Source organism: Ostrinia nubilalis, chromosome 25 (assembly GCF_963855985.1).
Source record: "Ostrinia nubilalis chromosome 25, ilOstNubi1.1, whole genome shotgun sequence".
NCBI classification, from domain to species: Eukaryota; Metazoa; Arthropoda; class Insecta; order Lepidoptera; family Crambidae; genus Ostrinia; species Ostrinia nubilalis.
This window is the reverse complement of record NC_087112.1, coordinates 10,021,769-10,043,939: the sequence shown is the minus strand read 5'-3', so window position 1 is coordinate 10,043,939 and position 22,171 is coordinate 10,021,769. Positions and strand designations below refer to the sequence as shown.

Sequence of the window (22,171 nt, the reverse complement as noted above, 5' to 3'; positions counted from 1 at the left end):
GAGGTTTACGTCCAACTATGGCCTTATGTGACCGAATTGATTATTGAATCTTTAACAAATTTGTATATTTATGAAAATATTAATATTGTAACTAATCTTGCCCTCTCTACTTTATCGTCTATTATCCTGTCTAACTTACTGTCTCTCCTTCCGCAGGAATCCTCGCCGGTCACGACAACCGCGTGTCTTGCTTAGGCGTCACCGAGAACGGGATGGCTGTTGCCACGGGGTCCTGGGACTCCTTCCTGCGCATCTGGAACTAGACAACACCACCCGCCCCCCCCACGCACGCCGCCCCCCCCGGGCCCCGCGCGAGGGGACACCGCCGCTTGGGGGGACCACTGACCCACGGGAATTTGACAGTGATTCTATTAAAGTCTACCTTCTATGGTCATTTTTATCTAGAACGACTTTTATCGGTCGACTTGTCAGCAGTGGACGTGATAAAATCACTGGTGTTAAATTCCCGGCCCGATCGTGTGGTCACCCCGATGGCGACCGTATCGTAGTCGCCATCGGCGCATAGCGACCGCTCGCAGTCGCCATGCGAAGCCACGCGGGTCAATCCGATCACTCCATCGACCGGCCGCGGCCGCTTGTGATTACGTAAGCTTTCGAATACTGATCTGACAGTTTTTGAGTATGCGACGTTTTTTAATACGACACGATGTCCCGGGGTCGGCCACGCGACCGCTTATTTATTTACGGTGCGGCCATTTTGCGAACGGGCGCCATTTTGTTGAAAAATCTTTGGGCTTGAACGATATACGTTGATGTATTGCTTGCCTAAAACGTCATGATTATGGAATCAACATAATTTAAAGCACCCACCATCATGCTAGTAAATCCTAAAGGACAATATCAACTGCTAATCAAAAGTTATTATTAATACAAACAAACTAAAGCATATTTTGCATTACCAAAGTTCCATAAAGTACCCATGTCAGGTAGCAAGTTACATTTCTGTTATTTTTCTTCAAGACCAAAGTATTGTCTCTCGACTTGGCATTCGTTCGCAAGGCAGCCGCGCTGGTATATAGTAGTACGTTAATTTCTAACAAAAGTTGAAGCATTTAATGTTACGGTGGCATGTAGTAGTGTGCGGCGTGTGTGTGTGTGCGCGTCTGGTTTCAATGTTCACATATTATACATAATACATACATACATTATATATTATATGGTACGGTTAGTTCAAGTAGCACTCGATACCTATACCGAGGGGTCTGCGCTGCTGTATTTCGTTTCTGTGACTTGGTAAGTTGATGTTTTTCTTATTTTCTTTTCCTAGATTTACTTTGTAATTGTAATGATCTCGGGAGAAATAACGAAGATTATTTTATGAGATTCAATTATTTATCTTTTGAATGTCTGTCAAATCGAGAAGCAAACGCTTTTACAATTATTGCGTCTAATGCAACTGTCACTTTTAAAATATTTATATCTACTACAGCGCCTTTTCTAAAATTGTGGAACTAATTTCAATGATACCTTCCTCTTTATATTGATTTATTTTAATATTAAATTCAACAACCAAGTTAACATAATAAAACCTGGTATATACCTTGTAATTTGGATAGCTTGTAGAGACATAGCGTAGCATAAGTACATGGACTAAGCGCCCTCTCCCTCTTTCCAGATGACATCGCACAATGCAAGTCGTGCAAGTTCTAAATCTATATTCAAGAACCAAATACTATTATTAATGTATCTATGTGTAATTTATTGAATGAGAAAAAATTTCGTTCGTCTTTATATACAATTGTAATTCTAACGGTCGAAGCTAATTTATATGATTTTATTATGTAATAATTATTGTATGTTAGTGTAGTCACACGTATAAATGTAAGGAGCGAGATGATTGGTGAGATCTCTGATGGAAATGTAATTATTTCTAATTTCTACAATTTACTTTGCTACGTCGCGAAACCTCTACGCGAGCCATTCCATAAACTGTAGAACTCGTGTGGTGTGTATTCCAAAATCGAATTTGACTAATGTGCTGTCCTTTTTCAATCAGAGCCGTGTGAAAGTAACCACAACAGTTGTGAAATTCAACTGTTTATTCAAACTTCGATCAAAGTAGAGGTTTCCCGATCCTATCTGACTGTATTTGGCGTTTTGCACAAATTTTTAGCCCTGTGCCGATACTATTCGAACGGCCACTGACTACTTCAGCATTTATTATCAGCACAAACCGGCGAGGGGCCGGGAGACTCGCACGGGCCATGCCGGTGTTACAACTTAGTTGTTTATACTCTGACATTTTTCAATACAGTGATTTTATTACTCTCAAATTTTGTATTAATAAACACCCCGATCTTTTACAACGCTATGTCACTATGAAATTGCAAATCAAATATCACAATTGTGCAATATTCAACTCGTAAACAGCGTTTAAAACGCATTAATATAAAAACTTCATGTAACTAATCATTAAAAGTAATTATACAGTCCTTATGAATAACGTTTTCTAACTTTTACATTTTAACTAAATTTTATTTGTGGACATGCAATTAGGTTTTAAAGACTACAATAACTTTCGGTGCATTGGTGAATATTACAAACATCTGGTCGCAAATGCTGTCACAACACAACTCGCAAGAAGGGCCTAAATGGAGGAATCGTACAAAAAACTTCGAAATGCAGACCAAAACAAGTCTATTTTCATCTGAAAAATTCTCACAATTTAATAGTCTTCAAAGAAAAATACACAGCACACATTTAGAAGAGATGGCCAGTTATCTGCTTAATGCGACGTAGAAGGACATTGTCTCTATTCTAATAGAGATAGCGCCCTACAAACGAAAGCTAGCTGATAATAATTGCTATCCCTTTCTAGAATTCAATATTAACTACTTGTAAAATACTCGTCGCCACAAAATATAAAAGTACTTGCACCAGAGTGTACTAATATTTATAACTGCACTATGCTTTTTGCGCTTGCATCAGCATTCTTGCTGACTTTCATTCCTTCCTGTATGAGAGGATGTCGCTTCATGGTTTTGAGCGATTGCAGAACATTCTAAAAGAGTTGCATGAAATAAGACGTCAGAAAAATCCTATTTTGAAATCTATTTCCGTGATTCCATTTGTATGTATGCTCGAATGTACTTGTATAGGTTCGTATAATGTTATACACCAGTGCTAACGTCTGCGTGCACAACAAATGAATACTATTAATTAACACGATTTAATATTACTAATCAAACTAATCATTGTCACGAGACGGTACTTATTTCACGATTTAAAAAGCGGGACTTGTCTCGCATGGAGATCATCCGAGGGTGTTTTCAGTTCTCATACACTTTTCACCCATTGTTTAGTTTGTCGGGACACTCATACATCGAGTGCGAAGTCCCGAAGTTCATTTTTACTAGATTAAGCTAGGCCATAGGTATTTAAGGATTTAAATGATACAGATAGGCATTTGTAACTTCGACATTCTGTGTTGCTATCCGCAAAATTGATGCCAATGTTTCGTTTATGGTAACATTAGTTTCGGTAAGTACCTTCGTTGCAGTATTCTGGGTTTAAGCACAAATTTTGACTTTCGCAGTGAAGGGCGCTATCGGTTGTCCTTCGGCCGAGGCGCGTTGTGTTTTCTTTATAAGCCTTCGTCTTAGATAGGTATATGTAGATGTTTATATTAAGGCAGGCGCGGCATGAGACGGCAACATTGGGAGCTAAATGTATGTCCGGATATACTATGCTTTCATGTTTTTATATAATAACAGTATGTATCGTGCTCAAATTATACGCATAGATGTAATGTATAACGTCACATTCAGACTTAATTTTGTTGTTATATTGAGTTGTATTTTTCATTCACATCCGTTAATAAAAGCCGTATAATGGCGAACGCTTTCAGACTAAAGACAAAAAGATGAATGTTATAAAATCAACGGCATATCAGACCATTTGATCCGCCATTTTGTACGAATTTTGTATGTTACAAGTTTTGTATTTCTGTCTTGAATTTTGTTGTACTATAGTTTTTAGTAACGGATACGTTTTTATACGCACGCACTATCTATTTGTCTAAAGTAAGGGATATTTCGCTATCATGGACGTTTTGTTTGCCCAACGCGCTGTCACTATGAGCGGGAAAGCGCACCGAGCAAAGGTATTCTCCGTACAGCTTTGAGTCTTTGGACATTGAGACAAGAATGTTTGCCCGGTCAGCTAGAATAATTATTCATAGGATAAGACTTTTTTAAAACAATTGTTTTCTACTGTAACGGCTTCTTTTCCGATCGATGTACGATAACATAATATAGCATACTATGGTAATATGTATATTTAATGGATAGTTCGATGGCTCCTTTGGTTATTTTCTATTCAGACCAATTTTTCTCACTTTTACATCATATTATATTGGAATGGACTGCCATATTTTAACCTTTAACTGTAATATTATAATGTATTTTACTTAAAATATGGAGGGAACTGTACCTTAGCATCCGAAAATGGGTGAGGTTCTGAATGAGATACGTACTAAAGTGAACCTAGTGTGGGAGCTGTAAGGTCTAGAATGCAGACGTGCGAGATCCAGTTGAGTAGCGGTCAGGAAGGTTTCCTCGAGCGTTTAGGAAGTTAAACTAATATCCCTAAACTGTATATCAGATTCCTTTGACACTTGTATTTAAAATGAAAAAGGATTTGTATAAGTTATTTTTATTTGCTAGTCCACGTCTTTGATATGTTTAAAAATAATTATTCTTAGTCTTATAAAACTAATGATAATGTATTGTGTAAAATATTTTTTTTAGTTATTATATCAATAAATTAAAATTTGTTTATTTTAAACGTTCGTTTTATTTTAAGTAAAGGTCTAATGGTGATATCCCTTTCTTTAGACATCGTTAGGTCGCGTAAGCACATTTTTAGATATAATATTAAATTACTTTATGTATCAGATTTGAGCAAGGTATTAACTGCATCATTTCATTATTTTATATAATTTGATTTATTCTTTTCTGTATTTAAAACCGTACATTTATTTTAAAACAGTGTTTAGAACTTTTTCAAGACGTGTAGAGTCCGAAAAACTAAACTGTAGTTTTCGAGGGTAGTAGCACACTAACTTTATTTTATTTCCATTCTACTCTGCTTATCAAATTTTATTTCTTGAATCTGTAAGTAACAAAGTAATATTTTTGGAAAATCATGGATCCATCAGTTTAGTATCGCATATTCTTCGTTTCTTCAGCGTTTTCTTATTTAGAACGGAGTTCGCGATAGCGATAGCGAGCCTTTTAATTGGAGCTTATACAGGGTGATTTTTTCAGGAAGTAGTTTGTCAAATCTAATATAGCAAAATTAAAAAAAAATTGCTTTGTAAACTGCTAATATGTAGGTAAAACATTGACAGACTGTTTCTTATCCTAATATCAAGGTTCATTTTCTGGCTCCAGACCTAAATGATTTTTCTCTCTTCTGTTCCAATTTGAGTTTTTACAGATGTTTTTAGCATCTTTGCTATCATTTCTTAGTTTCGATCGATACATATTTCATAACCACGTACACTTGAAAATTCACTCTGTATAAATCATGGCGTGGACCGGGCAGATCGCGCGTTGTTGGCAAACCGTCGCAGAATTATTGACGTCTCCGCGCATGCGTTCCGCGCCACGCATGCCTGGACGTAATTTACATTGCCGACATCGCTGTGGTGGGTATTAAAAATACATCAAAGGTCTACGTAGGTCTGGTGATGGAGACCATGCCCTAATGCAAGAACTTCTAAGTTTGTTTTAAGAAGAAATGTTCCAAAATGCCTGCGTATTACGACTACGAGAAACTATTGCCTATGTACCTATGTGGTCTGGTCTGAAATAAAAAAAGTTCTTTGAGACGATAGCAAGCTGTAACTATCTAGCGCTAAACTCGGTCAATGCCTAAGGTACGGAAACGGCACGGGAGGGGTGGACAATGGACATTGACATATCAAGACGTGAAAGGGCTAAGGGCATACAAATCTGAAGTCTCGTTAACGTTTACAGTCACTAATGCTGGATTTCTATATTCAATCCTAATCCAAATTATACGGATTTGGATTGTCAACTGTCAAATTTTAATATGTTTTTGGCCAAAATAACTGCGGTTTTTGATGTTTTTACATTTTTATATTGTTTATAAGACTATTTAAACAATATTAAAGTGTAAATGCATCGAACATTTTGGAAATATAATCTAAAACTGAATTCAAATTGACAGTTGTAATCCGGATTTGGACAAGGATTGAATATGGGAATCGGGCGTAAATCACCCCCCTCCCGTCCCGTGGCCGCTCCCATCCCTCATGCACTGACTGAATTAATTAGTAGGCATGGAGTTGAATAATGATGACGCAAAATAATAATATTTCTTATTGATTTATTTAGGACAAATTGGATCATTTTAGGGTTTTCCGTGAATTTATTTGTAAGCTTATTCCCATTCGCTTTGTGAGTCACGCAGCATTTGGAATCATTGCTATAAATCATCATTATAAGTAAATGAATGACAAATTCAAAGAAGCTTATTCCATGTGAAGCAGTCACCAAAACAACTTCTGAAAAAAAGATTTAGTCTAAGCGCAGACCACCGACTTTTAGTCGGCCTATACTTAGTTGGGCCGAATCGATGTAATGTGCGCACTTACATGCCTACATCTCCATACTGATTAACAGCCCGACCCAACTATCGGCCAACTACTTAAAAGTCGGTGGTCTGCGTTTAGGCTTAGAGAACTTGAGATTTGTTTTCCCTTTTTTAACTATGACTGGACTATGTAGAGGTAACATCACATCATTACACATAAGATAGAGCACAGTGAAGAAATTAATAAATAACAATACCACTTGTTGTGAAAAATTAGCCATACAAACGACAAATATGAGCTATTTGTTATGAAAGCTTGCCAAGTCACGTGTGAAGTGAGGAATGACTTCAGGAGAAAGTGTTTCATTCTCATATTTTGGCACGTGAATAATGTGGGTACATGTACAATATATACAATATGCAATCGGTAAAATTAATACAGGATGGTACTAAAAAATAATTATAAAGATCATATAATCAAAATATTAATATAATCTACTGTGCTACCAGGGCTGTTACCGAAATTTAATTTTTAATTATTGAAATTTAATTACCCGTGTCTCGTATTGGTGAATATTGGTTTTTCAGCATCTAAAATTGATAGAGTAAGTAAGAAATACTTAATTTAGTCAAAATGCAGTAAAAAGTTTTTTAAGTTGAACCGAAAGTGCAAATACTACGTAAGGTAAGTGCCCCCTACTTCGGTATATTAAGGCACTTACGACTTTAACATTTTATTTAAAAATAACCAAGCATGATATCAGTATGAAAGCTTTTGTATGCTAAACTTTGGTCTTTTGACAGTAAGTTAATACATAAATTATAGTTATACAGTTTGAACTTTTTTTAATATTAATTGTTCTGTGGACCTCTTGTTTGGATCCTGTTTCGTGATAAAATTTTGCTCTGATTCTAAGTTCGTGAACTCATGTCCCCTATTTCGGGATAAGGTTTTATGGATTGAGTTAGGATATTTTAATAATGATTAAGGGTTTAATAAATTTAAAAACGAAAATATACATTTAGAATAAATGAATTGTGTGAAATTGACGATATTACTTACCTGAAATATTTATGAGAAATAATGAGTCTAGCTAGGTACGTACCTACGTATAAAATTTTGATTTGTTAATTCTAACAATATGTGAAAATATTTATATAACCATTAGAAATGTGGGGGGGGGGGTGCCCCCCCCCCCCTTCGTACCCATGAAATTTTGATTTGTTATTTCTGACGATAAGTATGTGAAAATATTTATACAAGCCATTAGAAATGTGGAAGGGGGGGGGGGGCGGCTGGCGCCCCCCCTTCCCCCTAATCCCATCTCTGGAGCTGCTTCAAGTGAGGGTAGCCCCCCCTAAAAATAACCCCAGATACGCCAATGATTCATAAAAAAAGTAAGTAATTAATAATTTTTTTATCTAGGTAGTAGGTAGGTCAGTATTAAAAAAAAATAAAAAATATGTCGATTTCTTTGATGGTATGTATCATAAAAGTACCTAACACTATACATTTATATATCACGAACTTGGAAAAAAGTAACATTAATACGGTTTCTTGTTTCGTGATATTGATTATTCCAAATTCCCCAAGTAAAATTCATGGATTTTTGTCAAATTGTGTCAATTAACTATTATTTATCCCATATATTACACAAATAAACAAAGATAAATAAAACAAATCGAATTAAAACCAAAATTGCACTGGTAGTACTTATGCTAATTTATCTTAAAATTGGTCATTTATGTGAACTTCAAACTCGTGTCATATAATTTCTAGTGAACGAAACATATACCGAATTTAGGTCATGAGAAACTTAAATAAATGCATTATTTGTTTCATAACTTACATTTAAATTATCATAAATAATTATTTAAAAACCAAGCATCAAAATGTTATCCATAATATCCTTGATTCGGTAGTGTCACGAAATAGGGGACACCCGAAAAATAATATGTACGCTATTTCGTGAGTCAATTAATCGCAATTTTAAAGGAATTCTACGTTTTCTTATAACTTTTTTCTAAGCCAAATCAATTGTCAAGGAACACATGAAACCACTAATACAAGTTTTATTCAAATGGGCGTTCCTTCGCCTTTCTATAAGCTTAAGAAGTTGGAGCGCTAACCTTAGGGTGAGAGCAACCTTTGCACGCCGCACGGCTGTTTTTGGCTCTCTGAGAGTTTGAAGCTTCGTATTGCCCTTATTTTTGGAGCCACAATGTTGGTACTTGGTTTTTTAGATAGCTTAAATAATAGAGTTTTTGTGGTAATGAAGAATTTTAATAAATAATATTCCATTTGCTTATTATTTGAGCTAGAAAAAAAACTTACGAACTTACGTACTATCACGAACTAGTAGCCGTTTACCTTATTGTAGCTGTAAGTAGGTATGCATCATTGTCGATAATGCGATAATTTTTCCTGAAAACTTTCTGAAGGACGCTACGGCAAAACAACTGACTCATACGCACGTTGCGAAATCGAGAAACTACTACGTATTTGAATGAAAAGGAAAGTACAGTCCACTGCACAATATAAACTAAGTACTTATATATTTCTGTTGCAAATTAGCACTTATTATACTATACAAACCTAAAGAACGTGATACCAGTGTTTAGTTTGAAGTGCTAACGTTATTAACGATATCTGACAAAGACACTTTCATACAACTTCCAAAAAACAGAAATGCAGCATGATGCTGCATGATAATGATGAGATGCTGCCAGCATCTCATCATTATCATCAGTTCATTCAGTCTCCGCTGCAGTTGTGGGAGCACGCCCTCTCTTATTTACCAGAGGCAAATAAGTAAGGCCTCAGCCTCGAACTTAGCGGGCAGCGGGGCGGCGGCGGCGGCGGCGGCGCGGGAGCGGCAGGATCTTATGCGTAAAATCAAATAGACCGGTTCTCGAAAACAGCGGCGCGGCAGCGGCGCCGCAGCGGGCAACGAGCGGGCAGCGGCGAGGGAGCGGGCAGCGCACTCCTTCTTTTGCCCACAATAAATCGAGCGTTAGGAATAAATTTGAATCGAAATAAAATTGTCGCCGTTGTTCAGACATTTCGTTTGCGAATAAAAACAAATATCTCGACAACTCAACCCCGAACACAACACTTCGCCGCTAAAGCGCCGCGCGAGCTGCCCGCTTGTTTCGAGAACGGGTCTGCGTTGCCCGCCCCGCTCCAGCGCCGCCGCCGCTCCCGCCCCGCTGCCCGCTAAGTTCGAGGCTGAGGCCTAAAGGATTTGGCCTACACTCCCCGTCCCCATGCTGACCAGACGGAAGTTGAAGAGTGCCTTCTCATCAGCTATTCTCAATTTATCCAACGGATCTATTATTCGCTTGCATATCATGCACGGGACGAGAAACGTTTGTGCAAGATACAGTTTAGGCCCACTTTGAGTACTCCAAAAAGTAATAACTTATCTGATAGATCAGGTACCTAGTTAACGCCTAGTAGGTATTCCCCATGAAAAATCTCTGCTTAGTTAGAGCTATTTTCTTTATTTCTCTCTCCAAAAGCGCACGTCCACGCGAGCGAGGAGACCGCTGGAAACTTACTAATTTGGGCGTAGTTTCCCTTCAATTAATTATTCCCATAAGACGTAGACTCCAAAGTCCAGGGTATGGTTAGGAAAGCATTGGATTGTACAGCCGACATGGTGCGGTGGCGAAACGCAGACCGCGACCAAATTAGCTTTGGCAGAGTACGGGCCAGCTGCGGCCGCCATGGGTTTGGGACTTGACGGACAGACGGCAATTGTCAGAAAACCACGGTGCTGCGGTGTCAGAAAAACACGTGAGGTAATAAACGCTGCAATTTCAGTGCGATTCACTCATACGAGTAGATAAAATGAAATAAAATTAGATAATATTCTTAGGAAGATCAATTATTTTCTTTTCTTCTCACTTCGTCCGTCACCCGCGTGAAGTTCGTTATACCTACATATTATTGTAAAAATTTCGTTGTAAAATCTTATAAAACTTCGCTCAGATTTTTTGTGTGAAGGAATAAGAGCACTCCCATTCATTATTAAGACAGACATTATAATGTTTGTGAGTGTAAGATCGTTATGATGACGTCCACTCTGTCCAGGAAAATCCCCAAAGCCATCGTCACCCTACACCAAACGGAGCTTTTCTGCGTATTATGCAATGTTCAAAACTTATTTTAGTTAGTTCGAAAACTTCTCGCGCCGAACGCACGTCTTAGCACCCCGCACTCTAATTTCGGTCTTAATTTTTAACGATTACGGTTAATTATTTAGTGCATTTATTAGTGATAATTTACGGACTGTGTTTTATAGAAATTTTGGTGTTTTTTGTTGTTTATTTAATTTAAAACAGCACTGGCCCGCGTTGGTGGATGTGTCAACTGCCGCCATATTGTCTTTTTTGTTTTGTTTGCATGTGGGTAGTACACAGGCGTTTAGTTAACTGTTAAATTGAACTTAGTCCAAGTTTTTAATACGAGTAGGTAGTTAAATGTTTTTCATTATCAATTTTGCATTCAAATTATTTCTAAATTAAACTGTTTTGCTAATATTTTTTTGAAAGTTCTTTCTTTTCTTTAGTTGATTTATTTTTTGTGATGTGTAAACTTTAGAAACAAAACTAGGTATCTCTTACAATGTATTGTTACTTCAACATTACTTCGCCATTTCTCTGCATTTACAAAAAAGGTGTTGATGTTCGTTACTCAGCGCAGTGAGCTCACGTAAACAGAATGCCGAAAAAAATTTGTACAACCGCCCAGCAACTGAAATTCGGGCAGCATTATTTCTGGTCTTACCACCCACAATTGCTGTCTAGCTAGCTCTGCAAGCAATTATGAACCTTACCCCATTGTTTTTGAAACCAATAACTGTAACTTTAAAATTGCCAGCTGAATTTTTCAGTAGTTTTAGTGTATGCACGCAAAGTGGCACAAATGGGGCACATCGGCCTACTCTTCAGGCGATATTAATCACTGACTAAAGCATCAAACCTTGAAGCAATGACGTCACTTCTGGCCATTACAGCTGCGACCTCTCTTAAATCAGAAAACATTAAGATTGTATTGCTGGCATCACTGTCTTAAATAAATAGTTTCGTATTGTTGGGCTATTGCAACATTTGAAGCTTCAAAGCTTTTGAATCTAAACAAACTGGTCAAATGTAAACCAGAGCGAAATGGAGAATTTATCAAAAATTTTGCTATCATAAATCACATTTCCTCCCGTTCCATAATAATGTTGAGATATTCTTTTTAAGATTTCGAAGTAGAGCAAACCACTGTGCTGCTGAGTGACTAACGAAACACCAATTTCAGATCAAATAAAACCATCGACAAAAACAAACGATAGTGTAAACAGTGAAATAAACCTCGAAAAACTGGATCAAGATGATGACGATCAGCGAGAGTCAATACTCCTCGAACAAGATGTCCAGCATCCACAAAATTAACGACCGGATCGTGCATCGCGACAGCTACGATGACGTCAAATCCTCGTCAAGCGTGAACAGCGCCCTCGTCACCAAACGAGGGTTCAAGCCCTCAGACATGTTCGACCCTCAAAAAAAAGAGTTCCTCACAAACCTCAGTTACAAACTTTTCCCTGTAAGTTGGGTAAGTCGAATCTTGTCCTTTTAGATTTAGCACAGGCTTCTAACAAGGTCACGCAAGGTGTGCCGCAAGGAGGTGACCTAAGTCCTATTTAAGTATTTTGTACTGCACATTATAGTATTTATAGCACATTTTTGTAGTTAGATTCACTGACACACTAACAAAATACACAAGCTTATTTATTTGAGACATTGTAATAACCAACACAAGTATTTAGGATATTTGTTATTGGCTGAAATCCTGAAACAAATCCAAAACAAACAAACGATGGATCCAGTGTAAACAAGTACCTAATAGTTATTTACAAGTACGGTTCGTAAATTGGCAAAAGCTTAAGTTCATTTTGATGTAGATTTCAGTGTAGAGCAGTGTTTTTCAACCTTTTTCATGACGCGACCCCCCTAGCATGAAAGACATTTTTGCGACCCCCCGACCGTCGCTTTTTTTCATGTCTTTTACAAAGATGTTGTAGGGAACGAATTCTTCAATCTATACAACATTTATGCATTTGCATAATTAGATTTCGGATAAATCTAGCTTTTAAACTTCTCTGGTTTTTTTACTGAGGTTGTTTTTACGACCTCTCGCGACCCCCCTGTAGTGGCTTCGCGACCCCCCAGGGGGGTAATAATGCGTATATTGTTAATTGTTGATATTTCACTGAAAAACTTCACCAGATGAGAAAGAAACCATAGTTTTTTCATAAGTTTTTTAAGCTTTTGTCAACCCAATCGTCCCCCTAACGTAGTACCTAATTTTCGGAGTTTAATAGGCAAATTAATAACGGTTCTTAGGATTTTAATTAAATAATTATTAAATTAACTGGCGGTTACGCAATAATTATCCTTTTATTTTGTTTGTGCATTCGACGGTTTTGGCGGGAGTCCAGCGCGCACTATAATTCCGACGGATTGTTCCTTGAACTCGTTATACTTAGATTTTATTGGTAACTGAAGCTCGACAAAACGCAGTTCATAACTCAATCCACGATTTCATTTGGTTTATTCAGATTCAGCAAGGATCTTATTTCACATTGAATTTTCTTCGTCTGTGATAATGTTGTTAGATAGAAGAAGGATTATAAAATTAATTGAAGATTCTTGAAAGGGTTTGGCGATTGACTGGTTAACAGTCCAAAATTCTCTCTTGGCTTATGAGCTGGAAAGAGAAGATTCCATAGAAAGTTCATAATAACAATGAAAAATTAATGAGTAAATAAATTCTATGGCACTCGCACCGCATGTTTGAGAAATGTTTGTTTACATAAACAATATTTGGGGTACCTAAATGACTCTGGTTTACTCCTAGTAGGTACCGACTATTTCAATATTGTTTTCAATACTTACAAAGCTAGAATACAAAATAATGGTTAATACTGTGACTGGCCAATTCTTGAAAGATCTTTTGTTATTATTACTACAACGTACTTATCTCTAACATCACTAAACCAGTGTCGAAACCGATGTTCAGTTCAGTAAACAGCGATTAGTTGCCAAATATCTTGTATAATTAGATGCAGGGAACGTTAGAGAAGCTTAAATAGGTTAATCTGTCCATAATGTCTGTCCAGCCGGCTACAAATAACTGGCGAACGAAACGCAAAAGTGTGGCAACAGCATTTAGAGATGGGAGTTAAAAGAACTGACTGCACGTGGAAGAAAGAATTTCCCATTCAAAATATAAAAGAAAATGCCAGAAGCTCTCGAAGAAGATATCCTGTCGGTAGGTACCTCTACAAGTATTGGACTAAAAATTGACTTTCCTTTTGAACTGTTCGGTAGAACTTGCTTGAGTAATATTAGGAACATAGATTTTTAAACAAATTTTACTCTACTGACAGCTGTTCATATTTCCTCAAGCAAATGGTGAAGTTTTCCGTCTTAAATCTCCAAAATAGTGGTGCAGGATTTAAATTGGAAAATATGCCATGATGTCGATACTTTTTATGATTGCGATTAACCATTTGAATGTATTTAACTGTCCATTTTATTAATCCCATCGATCATGTTATTATAATTATCGCCATTGTTAACAGACAGTGTGTAGGCAGAGAATTTTAGTACAGCTCGAGTTATTTGAGATGGAGTTCAGAGAACTCTGATTAATAAATCTGATTATCGTATATTGAACTGTATTTGGGTAGACCAATGATATTATAGAACTACTAGCTTTCCGCCCGCGGCTTCGCCCGCGTGGAATTTTGTCTGTCACAGAAAAACTTTATCGCGCGCGTCCCTGTTTCAAAAACCGGGATAAAAACTATCCTATGTTCTTTCCCGGGACTCAAACTATCTCTATGCCAAATTTCATCAAAATCGGTTGCGAGGTTTAAGCGGGAAAGCGTAACAGACAGACAGACAGACAGACAGACAGACAGACAGAGTTACTTTCGCATTTATAATATTAGTTGGGATAGATATGTTACGTTCATAGAAATTACGATTTGAATCCGTGCCGAGCTATTCCAAATTGCACACATTGACAAATGTAACTGATAAGTGAAACAAAAGATACGAAATAGCACGCAAATGAAAGAGATAGCTATAGTTTTAACGATTCTGCACTAACTAATCTATGTCCGCAGCGCACGCATCCTTATCGCTCTAACGTCAAAACAAGATCGCTTTCTCTTTCTTAACTTGAACATGGCGCATGGCGTCTTGATTGTTTGCATAAATAATTGAAAATATAAATACTAAATAATTTTGCATAATCACATGTGGTAAGAGATCCCTTGTAGGTATTTTGTTTACTTTAGAGTCATAATTGGTACACTTTCGAAACACACACGATGGCATTTTTTATTTATTTTGGTAAGAACACAGGAACTTACGGTGTGGTACGCACGCGATTGCGCACGACGCAGGCCACACGAAGACTAAACACAAGACGTCGCAATTGGGACGTATTTGAGTATTCAAAGCGCGAGCGCTTATAACATATCTGCTTTTGTTTTTATATAATATCATTGGGGTAGACATATTGGCGCGGCAAAATAAAATTAAGTAAGTATTAGGCTAGGAAAATTAATATGAAATCAGGAATAATTGTTTAGATTTTCAATGTAAAGTCAGGCGAGTTTTCCCGATAGAAAATTCTAACTCGGTAGCTACAGGTAACTCAGCAGCTTTTGTAGCTACCAATAATTGATGAAAATGTATACTTTTTAGTATTATAAAGTGATGGTTTTTCATCCTGATTCACTTTTCATGAAACTGTGGAAGGTTCGCCGGAATTGTAAATAAATCGCTATTCAATATACATTTGACTGATTAGGTACTCTAAATGCTCTGCTATAGGTACCTAGTGTATAAGGCACTGCAAAGGTATGCATTATTATAATTTTTATTGCATACCAAAATACGACAATGGTGCCACGCATGCCATACCTGAAATGCATATCGAATCTTCGATCATATACTATAGCAAACTCATTAGTATCAGTCAAGTGGTGTCGATTCAGCCGGGCGTCGAACCCGCTGCCCCCGGTCACGGCCTCCGGGTATTTTTACTGTTTGGCAATTAGTTAGAAATAAATATAGGTTGGTTAAAGAACTGAGGGTTTCGGGGGTTCAGTTCTTGATTAAGAAAGCTGTTAGCTCTACATTTAGTTTATATTGCTTACGTAGATGGCGTCCCGTATAAAATGCTGTAAAATATTACTAGATTCAGTAAATCTGAGTCTGTCTGTACTATGACTGTTCAATTTTATTTCTTTATTTGCATGTGGTCTGTTTCTATCTCTATTATTCTATCTCTCCTATCATTAAAGAAATAAAAATGTAGAGTTTCAATAAAATCCAGTCCTTTTAATTTAATCAAATTACTTTCAAGATAACTTTTTTTTTCAACTATGAAAGCTGAAAGCATATCGATGCTGAAAGCTAAATAATCTGAATTTATCAAGTTTATAAATATTCGCCGTTTTTCACCAATATGAGTACTGTGTGTGATTGTTTAAAAATTTTATCCTCCAAAGATTTCATTTAACAACATTATTTTTCGGCCAGCACTTGAAAAATGTAGTAGAAATAATCTGAAAACATACAAAATGAAAAAAAGTTATTATTTGCGTCACCTGTTGGTAAGCAAGTTCAATAAAACAATAGATTTCCTAGTTATCTGCGTAAGTAATTGAACGATATCAAAGACTTTGGCCTGGCTCGAGATTTGTTTAAAAAATTGTTGTTCGTCGTAAATTTAATGGCTGCTGGCAGGCGCGCATGCGTCGTCGCTTGGACTCCCGCCAAAACTCGCTGTCAAAGAACCATAGAGTAACGTCAGATGCACTGGGTTTTTCATTTGCAAAGAGGTTTTATTGATCTTTCAGGATTAGGAAACTTACAGACGTTTTAATGGATTCCTTATAAGATCAAAAGCAAAGGCATTACTTTGGTCGTGGACAAATGAGCAATAAAGTAGGTAAACGTCTAAAAACGATAACTTCTTACACGTTTAATATCCATATTACTTTGGACTAATGTTTACTCGTTTCTAGATAAATGTATAAGCTACTTTACACGCAGAAGTCTATAAAATAAGCAACACACAACATCTTACCAAAATGGGAATCGACTCTACATACACGTTCACGTAGTAACTTACATGAAAGTCATGCGCCATCAGTAACAAACACTAAACATGACATAAACAAATTAGACAGTACTTTTTAGCGTCCAATTATGATTTTGATTGTTAAAATGGCGTCGTTGATGTACACAGAATGACGGCGAGCTGGCGCGCGAGATGCCACTCCCTATGGATCTGCCACCAGTAAGGAGTCGATTGAATCAGATATACCACTAGATTTCATTCGTTAGACACGACACTACACATTGGAAACAAACTTTATGGAAATTACCTATGTGGCTCCAATAAATTCATCTTATTTGGCAATTTTTCTGAAAAGTTTTACTTCTGTCTGACTACGAGTAAATAGGTTCACAATATTAATACTTACTTTCCTATTCAATGAGACTGATAAAACTTTTTATGTCATACTATAAACAATATCTAGATGCTACGAAAGTTAGGAAAATCAGTAACTTAATGTAAAAATGCTTTTTTAAAGCCTATTTGCAGAAATAAATGAGTTTTAACGCCCAAAATTAAATCAGAGTGATTGTACTCATTATTGAGAAATTCAATCAATTCTACGTTATAATTGAGATTGCAATTGGCATCGAGCTCTAGTTTTCAGCATAATTTTATGATACTTAGAGCTACAGAGTTAGAACCATTTGGTGGAAGATTTTCATGAAGTTTGTTTTCAGGACAACTGTACATATTTTATACTCCACAAAAGTCATTTAGTGCCAGTGCGTTTCTCTTCTTATGAGTAACTAAATTTTTTCGTCTCTTAATTTAGGTTTAGTGGTTTCGCTTTGTATTTATAAGTATGTGTTTATTTGATGAAATACCTAATTATGTTTAACTTTTTGAAACTTACTTGCTCCAAAAATAATCAACATAATAATATTGTAAATACCTGCTTATTATAATTGCATATTTATTAAACTGTATCTTTTTCTTACTATCTGTTATAATATTTCCTTTTTCTAATTACACTTCACAGTGTTTTATTTTGGCTTAGAAGCGGACATCCCTGTTTTATTAATTCAATCGTTAGATATTACTATTATGTATAAAATTGATGAAGGAACTAGTAGTTGTATTTGTTTAGTTTCGAAGAAATATTCGATTTTGTGATTTTATAAAAAAATCAGTTTTAGAAGCATATTTTCTAAAAAAATTACATTAAGTCAGAATTTTGTAAATAAATTTACCTATCACTATAACGTCTACCTTTATGCAGAAATAAATGGTTATTGCTGCAGTAATTTAGGAATTATTTAATAATTTATGATTTTCAGAAAACATTTTTTTCTCCGTTACACTAGAAAATTGGCAGCTATATTTACTTTATATTGATGCATGATATAATTATCTATAATACCTGAAAATATTACTTGCCTATCCCGTGGAAGTTCGAAGATATTTTAATTTCTATGAGTTTAGAAAATTTATATGTAAATAGGGTTGTCCTCTGAATATTTTTTAGTTTTTTAAATGCCGTCCGTTACAATACGGTTATAATGCCTTTGTTAGATAACTATTGAAATTCATTGCTTTTACCATTATTAATTTGTCTGGTCGAGTTTGATAATTATAGAGTTGGCCCTCTGGCGGCTTGTTGGAAATCCTATCGTTTTCGAAACATCGATATATGTTGCAGTCAAAACTCATAATCGATCAAAACCACTTTTGACTGCAAATTTCAGTTAATAGTGGTTTTGACCGATGGCCTTAGTCAATATTACTTTTGACAAATTTTTCTAGTCGTATCATCGAACTTCCACGGGATAGGCAAGTAATATTTTCAGGTATTATAGATAATTATATTATGCATCAATATAAAGTAAATATAGCTGCCAATTTTCTAGTGTAACGGAGAAAAAAATGTTTTCTGAAAATCATAAATTATTAAATAATTCCTAAATTACTGCAGCAATAACCATTTATTTCTGCATAAAGGTAGACGTTATAGTGATAGGTAAATTTATTTACAAAATTCTGACTTAATGTAATTTTTTTAGAAAATATGCTTCTAAAACTGTTTTTTTTATAAAATCACAAAATCGAATATTTCTTCGAAACTAAACAAATACAACTACTAGTTCCTTCATCAATTTTATACATAATAGTAATATCTAACGATTGAATTAATAAAACAGGGATGTCCGCTTCTAAGGGAAAATAAAAGACTGTGCACTTGTGTATGTAAGAGTTTATTTTTTTGTTCTATAAGAAAACAATTTTATATAAAACAGTAAATTAAATACACATTGTAAGTAAACATGTATTAGCAGAGTTTAGAGCATTAATTAATTTTCCTTAAAATTATGTATATTTAAAAGGCTAAGGTTGTATGTTGGTGTGTCGTATTCGAGTAAACAATCATCTTTCTTACTCGAATAGACGATTACCAAAAATCATCATAATCGAAGCGAAGACGCAGCTCTACACTAACTGCGTTATTTATTTATTATTATTATTATTATTTATAGCGAATAGCGAAGCGGAATAAATTAGTCTAGACTGTACTCATAAATGTCTCTGACTTTTAAAAATGCTTAATTTAGTAAAACGGGTCTATTCCCACCTCTCGTTCCCGCCGCTGCAACTCCTGTGTAGCCAGGATCTACAGCTTGACCGCCAATAAAAACCCAAAAAGTGAAGGTCAAATTTAATTTAGTAAGCTTTATGAAATAGCCGAAAACTTTGATTCCTGATTGCATTTAGCTGGAAATGCAATCACTTACTTATTTACTTCAGGCCTTCAAATTGGGTTGCATTTATGGGTTGTCATTGAAGTAACATTGAGTCACGTTATTTTGGAGCTCAATTATGTGTGATTAAGGAAAATTTTAGGTGGGTAATTGTCTCTACATGCCTACTTATCGTATCATATACAATACAGGATTCACCATAGAATCAAGTACTGGGGAGTTTATTTCCTTTAAAGATAATGTAAGGGTTTTCTACTATCAATTAAATCTACTAAAAATAAAAAAAATATATATAATTTTTCTTTTTCCATGGGTCCAGTTCAGATCCCAGGATGAATATTACAAAGTATCTATCAATCTACCAATGAGCCTCTTTCGACTGTTCTGCTCAGAATGGTCCAGTGCCCACTAAATCTACATACCTACTTTACCCTAATAAGACACCCGCGTTGCTTCACAGCGAGGGTCCCGGGGCCCTCTGAAAAATAACCATAGATACGCCACTGGTTCAGCTACGCTATTCGCTAGACCACCTACCGGGCTTCCATTACAATGTCCTGGACTGCCATTCCAGGAGAACATAGAGCACAAGCCGATCCTGCCGGGCGAGCGGGAGGTAGACCTCAATAAGATCTTCACGCCCGCGCCTGATGCTGAGGAGCACATCATCAAGAAGGACCGCAAGTTTGGTGAGTTTAAAACGTTGATAAGTTAGGTAGTTTATGATGGTGTTGTTGAAAACTATAAGATCGTTTCATCCTCGAAGACGCGCCCCACTATTCTTCCGCTAATGTTTGAGTGTTATCGGTACAATGACGCTCGGATTGCTCGGATCATACTCCCAGCACCCCGCGCTTGCCTCGACAAAAAATTGGTGGGCGCGTCTTCGTGGATGAAACGATTTATAACGCCTGTGTTCACAAACGATGCTTGCTTAAGTGAAGCAGCATATCGAACGCACAGCGTTGAATAGAGCTCTGTAATTGGTTCGAGTGTCACCCTGTGCGTCCATGCGCACTGTGAGACCTCATAGTATTGTTTATGAATACTCGTAAGAAGACACTACTTTTTCAATGTGGGTCCTCTGGTAGAGTACTATAGGACCAGTCACTCCCATTCTTCCCGTAGACGTTGTAAAAAGCGACTAAGGTAGAAATATGCGAACATTAAAGATCTCTCCCAAATCACCTGGGTAACAGTGTTTCTCGTTTGGGTGTGACTCGACCAGAGAAACTGGAGGTAGTACTTAGGCTAAATCCTCCATTTTCTCTGGTTTAGTGAGGATTTTTTTTTTCATTAGAGAGGATCGTGCTTTATATTACCATTCTTGTGACACACGTAAGTAGAAGTCACTTTAGATGAGAACTTTTTTAAGTTATTTAAATTAAAACAGGAATTGGCCTACCTGGGTACTGGCTCTGAAGCGACACCACAAACATTAACCGTTCCAATTTTTTATTTCTTATACCTTATCTTTTGAATGCAATGAAAGTAAGGAGTTTCTAACTCTCTGTTTAAAATTTTCCAGAGAAGACATTCGCATCATCAGCGTTCTACGTGCCGGGCGTGCACCCAACCGTGAAGGAGCAAATGGACCTCGCGCGAGCCATCTCCAAATCCCTGAGCGACTCCAGCAACCATATGAGCCGGGGACAGAGCATGTACGTCAACAGGAAGAAGCGCTCCGTCAAGTGGGTGCACGAGGGACGAGGTAAGACACCAGAATTGGTCTTATTATAGCAGCATTAGAGGTCACCGTTTAGCTTGCTAGCTAGCTGACGTCTCTACTTGGGAAAAAATTCTACTGAGGTAAACGCTATTCACGCTACGAATTCTTCGATATCTCCAAGTCCCTGAGCGACTCCAGTAACCACATGAGCCGGGGGCAGAGCATGTACGTCAACAGGAAGAAGCGCTCCGTCAAGTGGGTGCACGAGGGACGAGGTAAGACCAGAACCGGTCCTATTAAAGCAGCATTAGATGCCGCCGTTTAGCTTGCAGGCTAGCTGACCTCTCTACTTGGGAAATACTACTACCGAGGTAAACGCTATTCACGTTAGGAAACCTTCGATATCTCCAAGTCCCTGAGCGACTCCAGCAACCACATGAGCCGGGGACAGAGCATGTACGTCAACAGGAAGAAGCGCTCCGTCAAGTGGGTGCACGAGGGACGAGGTAAGATAAAACAAAATCGCTCATAACACAACTGCATAAGATGCCACAGCTTAACTTGACGTGCTGACGTCTATATGTGGCAAATACTATACTACGGTTCACGCTACGAATCCTTCGATATCTCAAAGTCTTTAAGTGACTCCAGCAACCTTAGCTTTAGCTTCTATTACTTGTATTATATATTCTAGTTGAAGCCGCTGTCTGACCGTGCTAGTTGTTCCGCTAAGACTCCTTCCAAATGCTTTCCCAAAACAGGCGATAATAGCCTAATACTAATGGTGCCGGCATCGGACTGCCCCAACTCGATATCTCCAAGTCTCTAAGCGCTCCATCAAGTGGGTGCACGAGGGACGAGGTAAGAAGGGTCTAATCAATGACAATACTGCTACAGAACACGCTAGGGCTAAGGGTACTTCCAAAGGATTTCCTAAAAGAGACGATAGTAACTTGGCATCGGACCGTTCCACATCTCCAAGTCTTTAAGTGACTCCAGCAACCACATGAGCCGGGGGCAGAGCAT

The 22,171-nt window shown here is 37.0% G+C and overlaps 2 protein-coding genes across 2 annotated transcripts in view; both read left to right on the top strand.

Annotated features, from left to right (window-relative positions):
• The window catches only part of LOC135084165 (guanine nucleotide-binding protein G(I)/G(S)/G(T) subunit beta-1), a 47,436-nt gene extending 42,630 nt beyond the window's left edge, over positions 1-4,806 (top strand). Inside the window, exons 8-9 of the mRNA XM_063978909.1 lie at positions 157-1,254; positions 1,637-4,806. Coding sequence (XP_063834979.1) covers positions 157-263 — 107 coding nt within the window. The 3' untranslated portion in view covers positions 264-1,254; positions 1,637-4,806. The remainder of the gene's footprint in view (positions 1-156; positions 1,255-1,636) is intronic.
• A 5,957-nt stretch (positions 4,807-10,763) lies between these two features.
• On the top strand, positions 10,764-21,856 carry LOC135084118 (uncharacterized). Its single transcript, XM_063978863.1, has 8 exons — positions 10,764-10,815; positions 11,894-12,181; positions 16,910-16,960; positions 20,051-20,165; positions 21,005-21,187; positions 21,383-21,420; positions 21,537-21,651; positions 21,840-21,856. Exons 2-8 carry the CDS (start codon positions 11,966-11,968, stop codon positions 21,854-21,856), a joined length of 735 nt encoding a protein of 244 aa, XP_063834933.1. The 5' UTR covers positions 10,764-10,815; positions 11,894-11,965.
• Positions 21,857-22,171: the final 315 nt, after the last annotated feature.